The following is a 14370-nucleotide window of genomic DNA, read 5'->3' as shown; positions in this document are numbered from 1 at the left end:
CTAGTTTCTCGTGTGACTCAGGGAAGCCAAATCCGCCCCCTGTCAGCTTAACCACAGATACCATTGTGGGGTGAGGAGGGGCATGACAATTGTTTACTTTGCTCTATTCTGTCCGGGTTTGGATGTAGCCTTGCCTAGCTCAAACTGGTTGAAACCACCAAGTTCTTTGCTTGGGGGCTGAACAAGTGTCCAATGAAAGTTATTTTGACATCCTGGGGCCCCAGACTACAATCTCAGATCAGGCTAAACCACAATTTTCTGACAAGGCTTCTCTGGTCATCCTTCTCCCATAAATTATATCACCACTCTATTTCTTTGTCTTTAATTTTTTTTTTTAACATTTATTTATTTTCTATTGTTGCTGTGTGTGTGTGTGTGTGTGTGTGTGTGTGTGTGTGTGTGTGTGTGTGTGTGTGTGTGTGTGTGTGTGTGTTGTGGAGGTCAGAGGACAACTTGCTGGAGCTGGTTCTCTCCTGTCAAGTGAGTCCTGGAGATTGAACTCAAGTTACCCTCTGAGCCTGTTTCTGTCTCATAAATACCTTGAAATTCCTTTTATGGAGGCACGTTTGAGACAGTCTCTGTGTGTGTGTGTGTGTGTACGTAGGTATGAACATATCATGTTTCCTTGCTCACTCTCCACCTTATTTTTTTTTTGAGACAGGGTCTCTTACTGAACCTGGAGCTCACTGATTGGTTAGACTGGCGGGCTAGTGAGCTTCAGGGATTCTCCTGTCTCTGCAACCCTGGCCCTGAGGTCACACAAACGCGTGCCACCATGACTACCTCAAAAAACTGAATGCCGGGGACCTGCACTCTTCACACCTGCGTAGCAAGTACCTTACAGGCTCCACCATCTTCCCGGCCTGGTTTTTCAATTTATTTTTTTGCATTATTTATTTATTTTTTACTCTGTAGCCCAGGCTGGCCTCAAACTCAACAGAGATCCACCTGCCTCTGCCTCCCAAGGGCTGGGATTAAAGCGGTGCGCCATCACTGCCCACAGTTGTTTTATTATTTTTTAATTATGTCTCTGTATATATGTGTGTGTGTGTGTGTGTGTGTGTGTGTGTGTGTGTGTGCACGCACGTGTGATTGCAGGTGCTTGCTAGGAGGCCAGAGGTGTCAGATCCCCTGGGGCTGGAGTTACAGGCAGTTGTGAGCCACCCCATGTGGGTGCTGGGAACTCTGGTCCTCTAGGAGATCTGGAGACACTCTTAATCACAGAGCCGTTTCTCCAGTCCCTGAAATTATTATTGTAATTCTTGTGTGTACATGTGTATGTGGGTGCCAGTCCAACAGCATGTGTGTGGAGGTCACAGGACGACATTGTGGGATCAGGTCTCTCTTGCCGGCTTTATGTGGGTCCTGGGGAATCAAAGTCACCAGCCAAGCCGAGCAAGGGCCTTTACCTACTGACCCATCTAACCAACCCTGCCATTTGTTTTTAAAAAATGTTCATTCCATTTATTTACTTATTTATTGTGTGTGTGCATATGTGAATGTATGTTCTCCATAACACATGCATGGAGGTCAGAGGTCAAACTTGTGGCACTGGATTTCTCTCTCACAGTGTGGGTCCTGTGGATTGGACTCAGGTTGCGAAGCTTCAAAGTAAGTGCTTGTACCTTCTGAGCCAATTTGTCAACCCTGTGTTTTGTTTCTTTGAGAAACATGAAGCCTAGGCTGGTTTTGAACTCCCTATGTAATCGAGACTGGCCTTGAACTCCTGATCCTCCTGTTTCTACTTGAGTGCTGGATTCCAGATATGCACTGCCATATCTAACTTGAGTTGAGGTTTTAAAATAACATCTCTTAAAATTCATTGCGTTTGTTTCTAGTCCGACTTTTTTTTTTTTTTTTTTTTTTTTGGTTTTTCGAGACAGGGTTTCTCTGTGTAGCTTTGCGCCTTTTCCTGGAACTCACTGGGTAGTCCAGGCTGGCCTCGAACTCACAGAGATCCGCCTGGCTCTGCCTCCTGAGTGCTGGGATTAAAGGCGTGTGCCACCACCGCCCGGCTTAGTCCGACTTTTATTTGGGCCGCCAGCTCACAAATAACGACACGGAGGCTTATTATTAATTATGAAAGCTTGGACATTGGTTTAGGCTTGTCCCACTAGCTCTTATAACTTAAATTAACCTGCTTTTATTAGTTCACATTCTTCCACATAGCTCAGTTACCTCTACTCTGTATTGTATGTCAACCTCTTCAGTGCCTCCCTGGCGTCTCCATCCTGCCCATCCTGCTTCCTCTGTGTCTGGCTGGAGATTCCACCTTTCTTTTTCCCAGAGTCCTCTCTGCCCCTGGAAGTCCCACCTAACCTCTTCCTGCCTAGTTATTCGCCGTTCTGCTCTTTATTAAACCAATCAGAAGGTGCCTTGGCAAAGACACAGCTCCACACTGTACACAAATATTCTGTAACGTTTATTATGTTAAAACTTTGTTTTGTTTTCATTTTCAAAAATACTTTATGTGTATAAGTGTCTTGCCTGCATGTATGTCTGTGCATCATGTGTGTGAAGCCATTAGAGCCCCTGGGACTGGAGTTAGAGTTGTGAGCTGCAACGTGGGTGCTGGGAATTGAACCGGGTCCTCTTCGAGAGTAACAAGAGCTTTTTTTTTTTTTTTTTTTTGAGACAGGGTTTCTCTGTGTAGCTTTGTGCTTATCCTGGAACTCACTCTGTAGCCCAGCCTGGCCTCAAACTCACAGAGATCCACCTGCCTCTGCTTCCTGAGGGCTGGGGTTAAAGGCTTGAGCCACCACTGCCCGGCTCTTGTTTGCTTTTTGAGACAAGGTTTCTTTCTCTGTGTAGCCCTGGCTGTCCTGAAACTCTGTAGATCAGGCTGGCCTCCATCTCAGAGATCCTCCTGCCTTTACCTCCTGAGTGCTGGGACTAAAGGCATGTGCCACCACACCCGGAACAATGAGTGATCTTAACTGCTGGGCAAATTCTCTGGCCCCCTTATTTTATGTTTGGGAGACAAAGTCTTCTCACTCTGTAGCCCAGGTTGGCCTTTAACTCATGATCCTCTTACACCTGCCACCCAAGAGCTACAAACACACATGGGATGGCTGGTTAAACCAACACCTTGATATTTATCTATTTCTTTATTTACGTGTGTGTGTGTGTGTGTGTGTGTGTGTAAAGCATGAGTACCTGTGTGAGTGCTACAGTAAATATGTAGAGGGCAGAGGACAACTTGTTGGGGTCATTTCTCTTCATTTGTCACGTGGGTCCTGGGGATCCAGCTCAGGTCATCAGGCTTGGTGGCAAGTGTGTGGCTTTACCCGCTGAGCCACCTTGCTGGTCCTGATTCAGTAGCTTTGGCAAACTCATTGCTTCAAGGACTGCCACACTGCTGGGGGTTGGAAGGGAACTGGGTCGTGTGACAGTAGACAGTGGTCTCCGTTCCCTTTACTTTTCCGTATCTGGTATGTGTATAGCTCTTACACCTGAGTGTGGGGGTGCACCCGCACATGCGCAGGCATGCGGAGGCTAGAAGCAAGGTGTTAGATGTCTTCCTCTCTGTCCATCTCTGCTCTCGGCCTTATTACTTTGAGGCAGGATCTCTCAATGAGGTGAAAGCTGACCGTTTTGGGTCCACCCATTTTCCTACCCCAGGGGTGGTGATACTTGCAGGTAGCCTGTAACTCATGATTTTTTTTTTTTCCCCTGAGACAGGATTTCTCTGTGTAGTTTTTGGTGCCTGTCCTGGATCTTGCTCTGTAGACCAGGCTGGCCTCGAACTCACAGAGATCTGGCTGGCTCTGCCTCCCGAGTGCTGGGATTAAAGGTGTGCACCACCACCACCCAGCGTAACTCATGATATTTATGTGGATGCTGAGGATGTCGGTTCAGTTTCTCAGGCTTTGTAGAACCAGCGCTCTTACCCACAGGGCTTGCTCCAGCCCCGTGTCCCTGAATTCTGGGTCCAAAGAAACTAGAGGGGTCTTTTCAGTCCTCTGGGATTTACCTAGCAAAGCATTCCCAAGGGGCAGGTTTGGGAAGAGGTTTGGCTCTCCTTCCTCCTAAGGGATCGTTGGCCACCAGTCTATGAGGGTGGAGGGAGCAGAAGAGGGGGTAACAGGGTTCGGACAGCTGTGGATACATCAGAGCTAGCCCTCTGGGATATGACTTCAGTGAAATAACTCAACTTTATTCCAGAGTATAGGAAATAAATGGGAATGCGATTTAGTGGCATGCTCCTGTCATATAGATGAATTAGTGGAAGCAGGGCCCTATCACAACGGCATTAACCTCATTATCATGTGGGATTCTGGGAAACAGTGTTTGCGGGGAACCTATGTCAAGGATCATCAAGATAAATCAGGCATCCAGGCCTAGAGATATCCTCCGGATAAGGTTAGGTAGGGAGCAGGAAGCCCCTGCTGGTGTGTGTGTCGGGGGGGTCCTTCATGTTGCCAAGCTTGGAGAAAGCTGCCAGGCCATTCATTGGCAGAATGCAACCTCCAACCAGCAGGACCTCCCAACAAGATGGACCTATTTTTTTTGTTTTGTTTTTTCGAGACAGGGTTTCTCTGTGCAGTTTTGGTGCCTGTCCTGGAACTCACTCTGTAGACCAGGCTGGCCTCGAACTCGCAGAGATCCGCCTGGCTCTCCGTCCCGAGTGCTGAGATTAAAGGCATGCGCCACCACTGCCAGGCAGATGGACCCATTTTTATGGGGCAGAGCAGAGAAGACGGGCCAGGCTAGGACCACACATAGGGATCAGTGGTCAACTGGGGCCTGGATGCTGGGCCTCCCTTCCTCACCCTGGGCTCTCTCCTGCTTTCGGTAAAGGTAGATGATGCCAGAGATGAAGCCGTCGTTGGTGCCAGTGCCCAGCCCTGTCTCCTGTTCTGAGGTCGCCAGTTCCCAGCGCTCCACAGGCTGGGCCACCAGACGTTCCCACGCTCCAGCCTGCTCCAGGGAGTCCAAGGTTGCTTCCAGCGCCTCCTTGTAGGGAAGGTTGGATGGGTTGTTCCTGGTAGTCAGACATACGAGTCCACCTGGGGAGGGGTGGGGGAGGAGCAGGGGAGCTGGATGAATATAGGGGAGTCTCTGCTCAAGACTTCAGTTCCAGGCCAGCTTCCCACCTCCAGGGTTTGGGGCTTAAAGTTGATTCTCCCAGCAATCCCCTTGAGTTTCTTCAACTTGATGGTTTCCCATGGCCCTCATTTAAAAAAAAAATTTTTTTCCCGGCACTGCAGATGAAATCATGGGCCTCAAACATGCTCAAAAAGACATTACAGCCGAACCAGGCCTCCAGCCTCTAACTGGGGGATTCTAGGCAGGGGCTCTACCACTGAGCCACACCCCAGCCCTCACTGTGGGATTCTAGGCAGGGGCTCTACCACTGAGCCACACCCGAGCCCCTCACTGGGGGATTCTAGGCAGGTGCCCTACCACTGAGCCACACCCCAGCCCCTCACTGGGGGATTCTAGACAGGGGCTCTACCACTGAGCCACACCCCAGCCCCTCACTGGGGGATTCTAGGCAGGGGCTCTACCACTGAGCCACACCCCAGCCCCTCACTGGGGGATTCTAGGCAGGGGCTCTACCACTGAGCCACACCCCAGCCCCTCACTGGGGGATTCTAGGCAGGGGCTCTACCACTGGACCACACCCCAGCCCCTCACTGGGGGATTCTAGGCAGGGGCTCTCCTACTGTGCTCGTCCATTGAACAAAGTCCCCTAACTGTCATGGGGGTTTCTAGGTGAACACTCTATTGTTGAACTATATCCCCAGTTCTATCTATCTGTCTGTCTGTCCATCCATCCATCCATCCATCTATTATCTATCTATCTATCTATCTATCTATCTATCTATCTATCTACCTATCTATCTACTTATTGGTTTTTCAAGACAAGGTTTCTCTGTGTAACCCTGGCTCTGTCCTGGAACTTGCTTCATAGACTAGGCTGGCTTCACACTCTGAGATCCCCCTGCCTCTGCCTCCCAAGTGCTGGGACTAAAGGTGTATACCCCCTCTGCCCAACTATAGTTCTTTTAATGTTTGCTTTTGAGACAGGATCTTGCTACGTTGCCCAGGCTGTCTTAGGAATCAGTGTGTAGCACAGGCAGGCCTGGACTTTGAGAGTCTGCTGCCTCAGTATCCTTAGTAGTTGAGATGACAGGTCTGTAGTACTGGGTCAGGTTCCTGTGCAACCCCCTAATGCCCAGGTGTCCTTTCCTTGGTAGGGTCAGGGAGTTACATGCTGGCTGCTAACCCAGCCCCATTAAAGACAAGCTTGGGTCTAAGCGGACAGTAGGAAGACACAGGAGCTTTGGTCCTTGGGCAAGACCCTTCATTTCTTTGTGTCTGTTTTTTTCAGGCATGGGTGTGTGTGTGATAATTTTGTTTCACGGGACAGAGTACATATGTGTGCATATGGGCGCGAAATCCCTGGATGAACCAAGCATGGCGACTCAGGTCTATTATTCCAGCATTTAGCAGCCTCAGGCAGGAAGAACAAAACAAAATAAAAAAAATTAGAGGGCTTATTTAATTTTTTTTTATGTTTATGGGTGTTTTGCCTACATATATGTCTATGTACCACATTTGTATAGTGCCCACAGAGGCCAGAAAAGGGCATTGGGTCTCCTGGAACTGGAGCCACAGACGGTTGTGAGCCACCGTGTGGGTGCTGGGAATCAAACCTGGGGCCTCTTAAACACTGAGCCATCTCTCTAGTCCCAAGAAAGCTCGGAATTTGAATCTGGGCTACAGAGGGATTTCCGGGCTGGCCTGGGCTATAGCATGACCTTGTAATCACCCTGGGAGGACTGAAGGGCTGCTGAAGAGACGCTTGTGCCCCTCCCTTCGGCTCTGGGACTATTGAAACAATGGCTTCCCCCAAATTGAAATTTCCCCAGGAGTCTCATGCAGGAAAAAGGAAAAGGCAGGAACCTGGTGCCAGCAGGAGGGGGAACTTGTGTCCCTGAAGAGACTTCACACCGTTCTGACACTTGTCAGTCAGTCAGTCTTGCAGGAGACACTGGAGCCCAGACAAGATGGGCCAGTGATAGGCGGGACCATATCTCCATGGGGACTGCTCGCCTATGTAAACTCCTGCCCCCTCTTTATAAACCTAAATTCCATGTCAGGACTAGGAAAGGGGATTTGGTGTGTGTGTGACTAGACTTCTTTGCTCCTCTTCTGAAAGAGGCCACATTGAATAAATCTCTTTTCACTATCACTTGGCTATTTATTTATTTATTTATTTATTTATTTATTTATTTATTTATTTATTTATTTCACTATCACTTGGTTACTTATTTATTTATTTATTTATGAGGCAGGGTTTCTCTGAGTATCCTTGGTTGTCCTGAAACTCTGCAGACCATGCTGGTCTCAAACTCACAGATCTGCCTGCCTTTGTCTCCTGAATGCTGGGACTAAAAGCGTGCACTACCACCGCCCAGCAACTTGGTTTTAATTGGTCTGATGGAGATGGGTGGCTGGGCTCAATTTGTTGGGGCTGTTGGGACCCAGGCTTTCACCCTCACTTTCTTGGTGTGATGACCCAAAAACTTTGTTATTTTTATTTTATGTGCATGAGTGTTTGCCTGCATGTATGTGGACCATATGCATGTCTGGTGTAGTGGGCAACCAGAAAGGGTATTGGATTCTCTAGAACTGTTACACACAGTTGTAAGCTGTCATGAGGGTGCTGGGAATAGAACCTGGGTCCTCTGCAAGAGCAGCCAGTGATTGTAACCCTGAGCCATCTCTCCATCCCAACACAGAACTTTTTTTTTTTTCGGTTTTCTTTTGTTTTGTTTTTCGAGACAGGGTTTCTCTGAGTAGCTTTGTGCCTTTCCTGGATCTCGCTCTGTAGCCCAGGCTGGCCTCAAACTCACAGAGATCCGCCTGGCTCTGCCTCTCGAGTGTTGGGATTAAAGGTGTGCACCACCACTGCCCGACTCCAACACAGAACTTTAAATCCAGCACTCAGGAGGCAGAGAGAGGCCGGTAAATCTCTATGGGGTTGAGACCAACCAGGGCTACATAGTGAGACCTTGTCTTTAAAAAAACAAAAAAGCCCTGACTGTAGGGACGAGGGACTTCGTCCGAGCAGCTGCAGTGTGTCCAGTATGGCTGGTTTCTGGCAGATGGGTTGAGGAAGGCTGGGGTGCTGCTGGGGGTGGGGGTGGGGGGCTCAGGCTGGAACAGGAGAGCCTGTTTTGATTAGGTTCATGCAACAGGCATTTCCGGTGCTTCTGAGCCCAACCCATGCCACGACTAATGACCCCGCAGATGTCCTGGCTTTTCTTGGCCTCTCTGAAACACCTGCCTAGACATGCCTAAGTTTAGCTCCAGGACTGGGGCTTGGGAGAGGAAGTATTATTATCTCACAGCTTCCTCATTCTGACCTCAGGTCAGGCCAGGTAGACCCTCTCTTCAGGATCTTCTAATCTCTTCCCTTGTGACTTCTTCCAGGCAACTCCTTACCCCCACCTTCTGTGAATGTCCTGCCCCAACCCTTGAAAATGCAACTTCATTCTGAGAGTGCTAAGCCCTCTCTGCCTTCTCTGGAATCAGTGAGGGGCTGGAGGTGTGGCTCGGTGATAGAATACCTGCCTAGAATCCCCCAGTGAGGGCCTGGGGCTGTGGCTCAGTGGTAGAGCCCCTGCCTAGAATCCCCCAGTGAGGGGCTGGGGGTGTGGCTCAGTGGTAGAGCACCTGCCTAGAATCCCCCAGTAAGGGGCTGGGGGTGTGGTTCAGTGGTTAGAGCACCTGTGTAGAAAGAATCCCTCAGGGGGGCTAGGAGCATGGTTCGGCCGTAGAGTTTCTTCCTAGAATGGCCTAGTGAAGGGTTATGAGGCATGAAGCCCACTGGAAGCCCTAAGTCCCCTCTCCAGCACCATAAGAAGGCCCCGCATACCCCACCCCTCAGTGTGTGAACTCATCTAAGCTGGTCTAGTGTCATCTTGCATGAGCAGACCTGGACCTGCGCCAGGAAAGGGAGACTATGGAGTAAGGGCAGTCCCCAAATCGGTAAAGGCACTGGCAGATAGAGCTGAACTGATTTCTACTGTGTCCCAGGGCAGAAGCAAAGGCCGCGGGGACATGAGGGGACCCAACCGTCATTGTCATCCTCTGATGGGGAAGGGATCCCAGGGACCACACCATTTGGTTAAGAAAGGAAACAAAGGCCAGAAGGGTGGAGCTCTGTCTAGCTGCCCAGTGGTTAGCAGGTGAGCTGGTTACCTGTCTGCCCTTATCCTGTGCCTGCCTCTGTTGGTGGCAGCCAGGGTGGAGCACAGACTGGCAGGTGGTGAACTGGGAAGCTGTGTGGGGGTGGGTATCCCCATGCAACGCCCTATCCGTCCTCAGCCTGAGTGAGTCCAGGGTCTGCGTGCTGTGGAGGTGGGGGGGGGGAGGAAGGGCTGCGCTTCAGGGGAGGGGTTGGCTGGGGTGTGGCTTACCTGGCTTGGTGACTCTTAGGAGCTCAGGAACGGCACTGCAGGGCACCTGTCCCTCACTGAGAGCACCCACCATGATCACAGCGTCAAAGGTCCCTGCGTGTGGAGTGGGGTAGAGAGGCGTGGCGTTACTATTGATCGCCAACTTAACAGGATCTGGGAGACAAATCTCTGGGCTTGTCTGTGAGGGAGTTTCTAGATTGAGCTAATTCAGGAGGTAAGACCTGCCCTAAGGGTGAATGGCGCCATCCCAAGGCTGGGGTCTTGGATGGAAGAACAAGGAGAACTCTAGTTGAGCACCAGCATTAACCTCTCTGCTTCCTGACTTCAGCGGCCTCAGGTTCCTGCGGCCGTGACTTCCACACCAGGATGTGGGGAACCAAAATGAAACCCTTCTTCCCTTAATTTGCTTTTAAATAAAATCACTTTATTTTGAATCAGTTAATCAATTTAAATTTAATCTTACGTGTATGGGTGTTTTGCCTGTGTGTATGTTTGTGCCTTGCCTGCATGTAGCACCCACAGAGGTCAGAAGAGGGTATCAGACATATCCCCTAGAACTGGAGTTACAGACAGTTGTGAGCTGCTGTGTGGGTGCTGGGAATCGAACCCAGGTCCTCTGCAAAATCATCAAGCATTCTTAACTGTTGCACTGTCTCCAGCTCACTTTGTTTTTATTTTTTTTATTTTTTTTTATTTTTTTTTTTTTTGGTTTTTCGAGACAGGGTTTCTCTGTGTAGCTTTGCGCCTTTCCTGGGACTCACTTGGTAGCCCAGGCTGGCCTCGAACTCACAGAGATCCGCCTGCCTCTGCCTCCCGAGTGCTGGGATTAAAGGCGTGCGCCACCACCGCCCGGCTGTTTTTATTTTTAATTATGCACAGATGTGCATGGATATGTGCACATGCCTGTAATGCCCTTTGAATCCAGAAGAGGGCACTGGATCCCTTGGAGTTGGAGTTGGACCATTGTGAGTTTGCTTGCCGCGGGTCGGTGCCGGGAACAGAACTTGAGTTCTCCACAAGATTTTAACTGCTGAGTCATCTCCCCAGCCCAGTTACTTTTTTTTTTTTTTTTTTTTTGGTTTTTCGAGACAGGGTTTCTCTGTGTAGCTTTGCGCCTCTCCTGGAACTCACTTGGTAGCCCAGGCTGGCCTCGAGCTCACAGAGATCCGCCTGGCTCTGCCTCCCGAGTACTTTTTTTTTTTTTTTTTTTTTAAGATTTTTTTCAATTATTTTATTTTTGGTTGTGAGCCTAGCCTTTAACAGGGGCTGACCCATCTCTCTAGCCCAATTTTTATTATTTTAAAATATGAGTATGCATGCGTGTTTCTGTGTGGGTATATGCACACCAGTGCAGGTGCTCACGTTGACCAGAGGCATCGTATGGAGTTATAGGAAACTGTAAATCATCTGGTTTGGGTGCTGGGATCCAAATTCAGGTCCTCTGCAAGAGCAGAAGGTGATTTTCACCATGGAACCATCTCTTCTCTCAAGAATTTCATGTCTTTTTTTTTTTTTTTTTTTGGTTTTTCGAGACAGGGTTTCTCTGTGTAGCTTTGCGCCGTTCCTGGGACTCACTTGGTAGTCCAGGCTGGCCTCGAACTCACAGAGATCCGCCTGCCTCTGCCTCCCGAGTGCTGGGATTAAAGGCATGCGCCACCACCGCCCGGCTTCATGTCTTTTTGTTGTTTTGTTTTGTTTCTCTGTGTAGATTTGGAGCCTGCCCTGGAACTCACTCTGTAGACCAGGCTGGCCTCGAACTCACAGAGATCCTCCTGGCTCTGCCTCCCGAGTGCTGGGACTAAAGGCGTGCGCCACCACCGCCACTCTTGCTACTTTCATGTCTTGTTTTGCTTGTGACCCACTGAGTTTAACTGGGGGTGGCCTGCATGAGCTTGGGGTGTGTGTGTGTGTGTGTGGGTGTGTGTGTGTGTGTGTGTGTGTGGCGCAGGGGGGTGGGGGATAACTGGAGCATGGGCAACTTTACCAGTGGCTACACCACTAAAAAAAATGACTGTCTCACCCCCAGCAACTGCCTGTAGCTCTTAGGGATGGGTGGGACCTTATGATTCAATTGCTTCTGTCTGGTATTTTGTCCCAGCAAGAAGAAAAGTAATCAATAGACGATGTCATATATGCACTAGGTATAGGAGGACCTCAGGCACCTGTAGGATCTGGCCTTGTATGTGAGATGAGGTGACGTCCGACTCTGGATTGGAGGGGAGGGCCCCCATAGGACTCCAGGTGAAGATGGAGGCCGGACAGAGGGGATAGTCTTGGTTTTGTGGGTGACAGTGGAGCGGAGCAGGAAGTACCTTCAGGGTTGGGCAGCGGCTCCTGGCCCAGGGTGCAGAGGCTGAGGCGGTGGTACAGGCCACGTGCCTGGGCCTGCTTCAGCATTTCTGGGCTTCCATCCACCCCCTGCACCTGGAGGAAGCCCCGAGCCTGCAGCTGGGAGAGAGGGTGGCATCAGTCATGGCTCATCGCCTGCCAATGCTCAGCTGGGTCCTTGTAAGTTGTGACCAACGAGCCAGAGACAGAGGATGGGTTCTTGGTCAAGGAACGGCAGGAGATGTGAGCAGAGGGGAGCTAGGTGTGGTGGCTCAGGCTTGCCATCCCAGCTCTTCTGGAGGCTGAGGCAGAGGAATCCTGAGTTCAAGGCCAGCCTGGGCAACTTAGTGAGACCCTCTCTCAAAATAAAAAGCAAACTAAAGGGCCCAGGGTGTGGCTCATTGGTAGAGAGCTCATCAACAACCACCCAGGGAGGGGCTGGGGTGTGGTTCAGGGATAGATCTCCTGCCTAGAATCCCCCAGGGAAGGCCGGGGCATGGCTTAGTGATAGAGTACATGCTTAGAATCTCTCAGTGAGGGGCTGGGGGTATGTGTGGTAGATCACCTGTCTACAGTTCACTAGCCAGGGGCTGAAGGTTGATTCAGCAGTAGCATGTTGGAGGCCCTGGGTGCTGAAGAGAAGGCAGGGCATCATCATATCAGAAGGTCTTACCTCCACAGCCACCAGACCAGTGCCGCAGGCCACATCCAGGATCAAGGCACCATGGGGTGGACCACGAAAGGCTCGACTGAGACAATCCACAGCAAGGCCAGGGGCTCGGTACTTCAAAGCAGCCACGTCCTAGGGACAGAGCACTTAGTCTAACATCCTCTAGTGCCCTTGTGGTCGGAGGACTCGCTCTGTCGGGTGCCTACGCGCCTGCCGGTTTGAGCTGATGTGTGTTGGAGTTTGGGTCCTTCTGGGACCCCAGTAACAGAAGACCCAGGCTTGAAGTGTCTTTTACTGTCAAGGGACCCTATACCAGTGGGACTCAAGCTGGCAGAAACTGGCTGCCGGCCGTGGCAGCTCTTAGTTGATCTGTCTATATTGAGCGATGTCTCAGTAGCGCCTCCTGCAGGCAGTCTGGGTTGTAGTATTAAGATGGGTCATTCTTGGCTCAAATGTGGGACGTCCAATCCAGAGTCAGAGGGGGTGGCTTAGGGGCCTGCAGTGGGGCAGGGCGCTAAGGTGCACGTCTAGAAGGTTCTTTCCCCAGGTCTCCTTTCAGTTCCCAGCTTCCCCGGGATGCACCGGTACTATTCTCGCTTTGCACCTAATAAACACAATCTGGGCCACAAAAATCAAGAACCCTCCGGGCTTTCACCTGGTCGTACTCCGTTGCCCAGTCGTCATAGAAGTGGAGCTTGCAGGCTAGGTCGGTGATACCGTGGGAGGCCCCGATCCGGGCCAGTACCTGGGGTAGCCTTCCAGCCTCCTCCCGACTCATCCTCCTCCTGTGGGGACAAGACTCACCCTGTGATGTGGTCCACCACAGTCTCCCGTCCTCCCTCACCCGGCGGGGGAGGATGTTAGCAGAGCTCCAACGCCTTCCCACGTCACATACAGGACCCTGAGCGGGAGACGGCGGGAGCGCACTTGCACACCATGGGACTGTTTGTAGGGGGAGGGTTGATAGATGGGGTGCTCCCGCGCAGGGAATGAGGACTGCACCTCAGCCTGTCACCCCCGGGCTGGATCGGTGTGTGTGTATGTGGGGTCTTCCTCACCGCAGGGGTCTCCAAGGAGCTGAAAGCTCAGAACTCACTGCGCGGATTCTCCCTTTCGGGGCAGATGGGCGGGGGAACTGGAGGAGGGGCGGCGCGGAGAGTCTGGCCCCGCCTCCAGCATCCGACGATTGGGTTTCCGTGAGAGAAAACAGCCAATCAAAGGAAAAGGATGACAGCCGCCCCCTACTACGAGCCAATGAGCGTAAGGCTCTAGTCCTCCCTGCTTGGGAAGTTCTCGAGCTCTCCCAGGCGGGTTTGTTTCTGGTTTTGTTTTGTTTTCCACAAATAAATAACTTTTTTAGAGACAAAGTCTCGCAAGTTATCCCTGGATGACTTGGAATTCCTTCTGTAGACGAGGCTGACTTGGAACTCACAGAGAACCTCCGGAATCTGCCTCCCAGGTACTAGGAGTACCTGTGCCGCCGCTCCAGCTCCAGCGTTTTTAAAAAATAAAGTATTTACTTATTTGGGGATTGTGCGTGGCGGGTCTCATCTCTCCTTCCACCGCGTAGGTTCCGGGGATGGGATTGTCAGGCTTGGGTGCCTTTACCTGCTGAGTCTCTTTCACTGGTCCCAGTTTTTAATTTTTTTATAGTTTCATGCAGCTCAAGTTGGTTTTAAACTTTCTATGTAGCCGAGGATGGCCCTGAATCTCACATCCTCCTGCCCCCTACCTCCCAAGGGCTGAGATGACAGGTACCTGATTTATGTAGTTTTGGGCACGGAACTCAGGGCTTAGTGTATGCTAGACAAGCACTCTATCAACTGAGCTATAGCCCCAGGCTTTGAAAGCTTTTTATTTTAATTAGTTAATTTAAATTATTTTTTTTTTTTAGGAAGTATTTCATAACTTGCACTGTTCATCAGAGGTGACATAGCC

General features: G+C 50.6%; 1 protein-coding gene across 1 annotated transcript; it reads right to left on the bottom strand.

The window, feature by feature from the left end:
* Nucleotides 1-4135: 4135 nt before the first annotated feature.
* Mettl27 (methyltransferase like 27) lies at nucleotides 4136-13554 on the bottom strand. The gene is made up of 6 exons (XM_052753957.1): nucleotides 13435-13554; nucleotides 13088-13217; nucleotides 12436-12564; nucleotides 11747-11882; nucleotides 9435-9527; nucleotides 4136-5009 (listed from the first exon to the last, which is right to left on the bottom strand). Exons 2-6 carry the CDS (start codon nucleotides 13208-13210, stop codon nucleotides 4729-4731), a joined length of 762 nt encoding a protein of 253 aa, XP_052609917.1. The 5' UTR covers nucleotides 13211-13217; nucleotides 13435-13554; the 3' UTR covers nucleotides 4136-4728.
* Nucleotides 13555-14370: the final 816 nt, after the last annotated feature.

This window comes from Peromyscus californicus, unplaced genomic scaffold, assembly GCF_007827085.1.
Source record: "Peromyscus californicus insignis strain IS unplaced genomic scaffold, ASM782708v3 Scaffold_2__1_contigs__length_46816999, whole genome shotgun sequence".
NCBI lineage: Eukaryota > Metazoa > Chordata > Mammalia > Rodentia > Cricetidae > Peromyscus > Peromyscus californicus.
The sequence above is the reverse complement of the archived record's forward strand: the minus strand, read 5'-3'. Positions and strand labels throughout refer to the sequence as shown.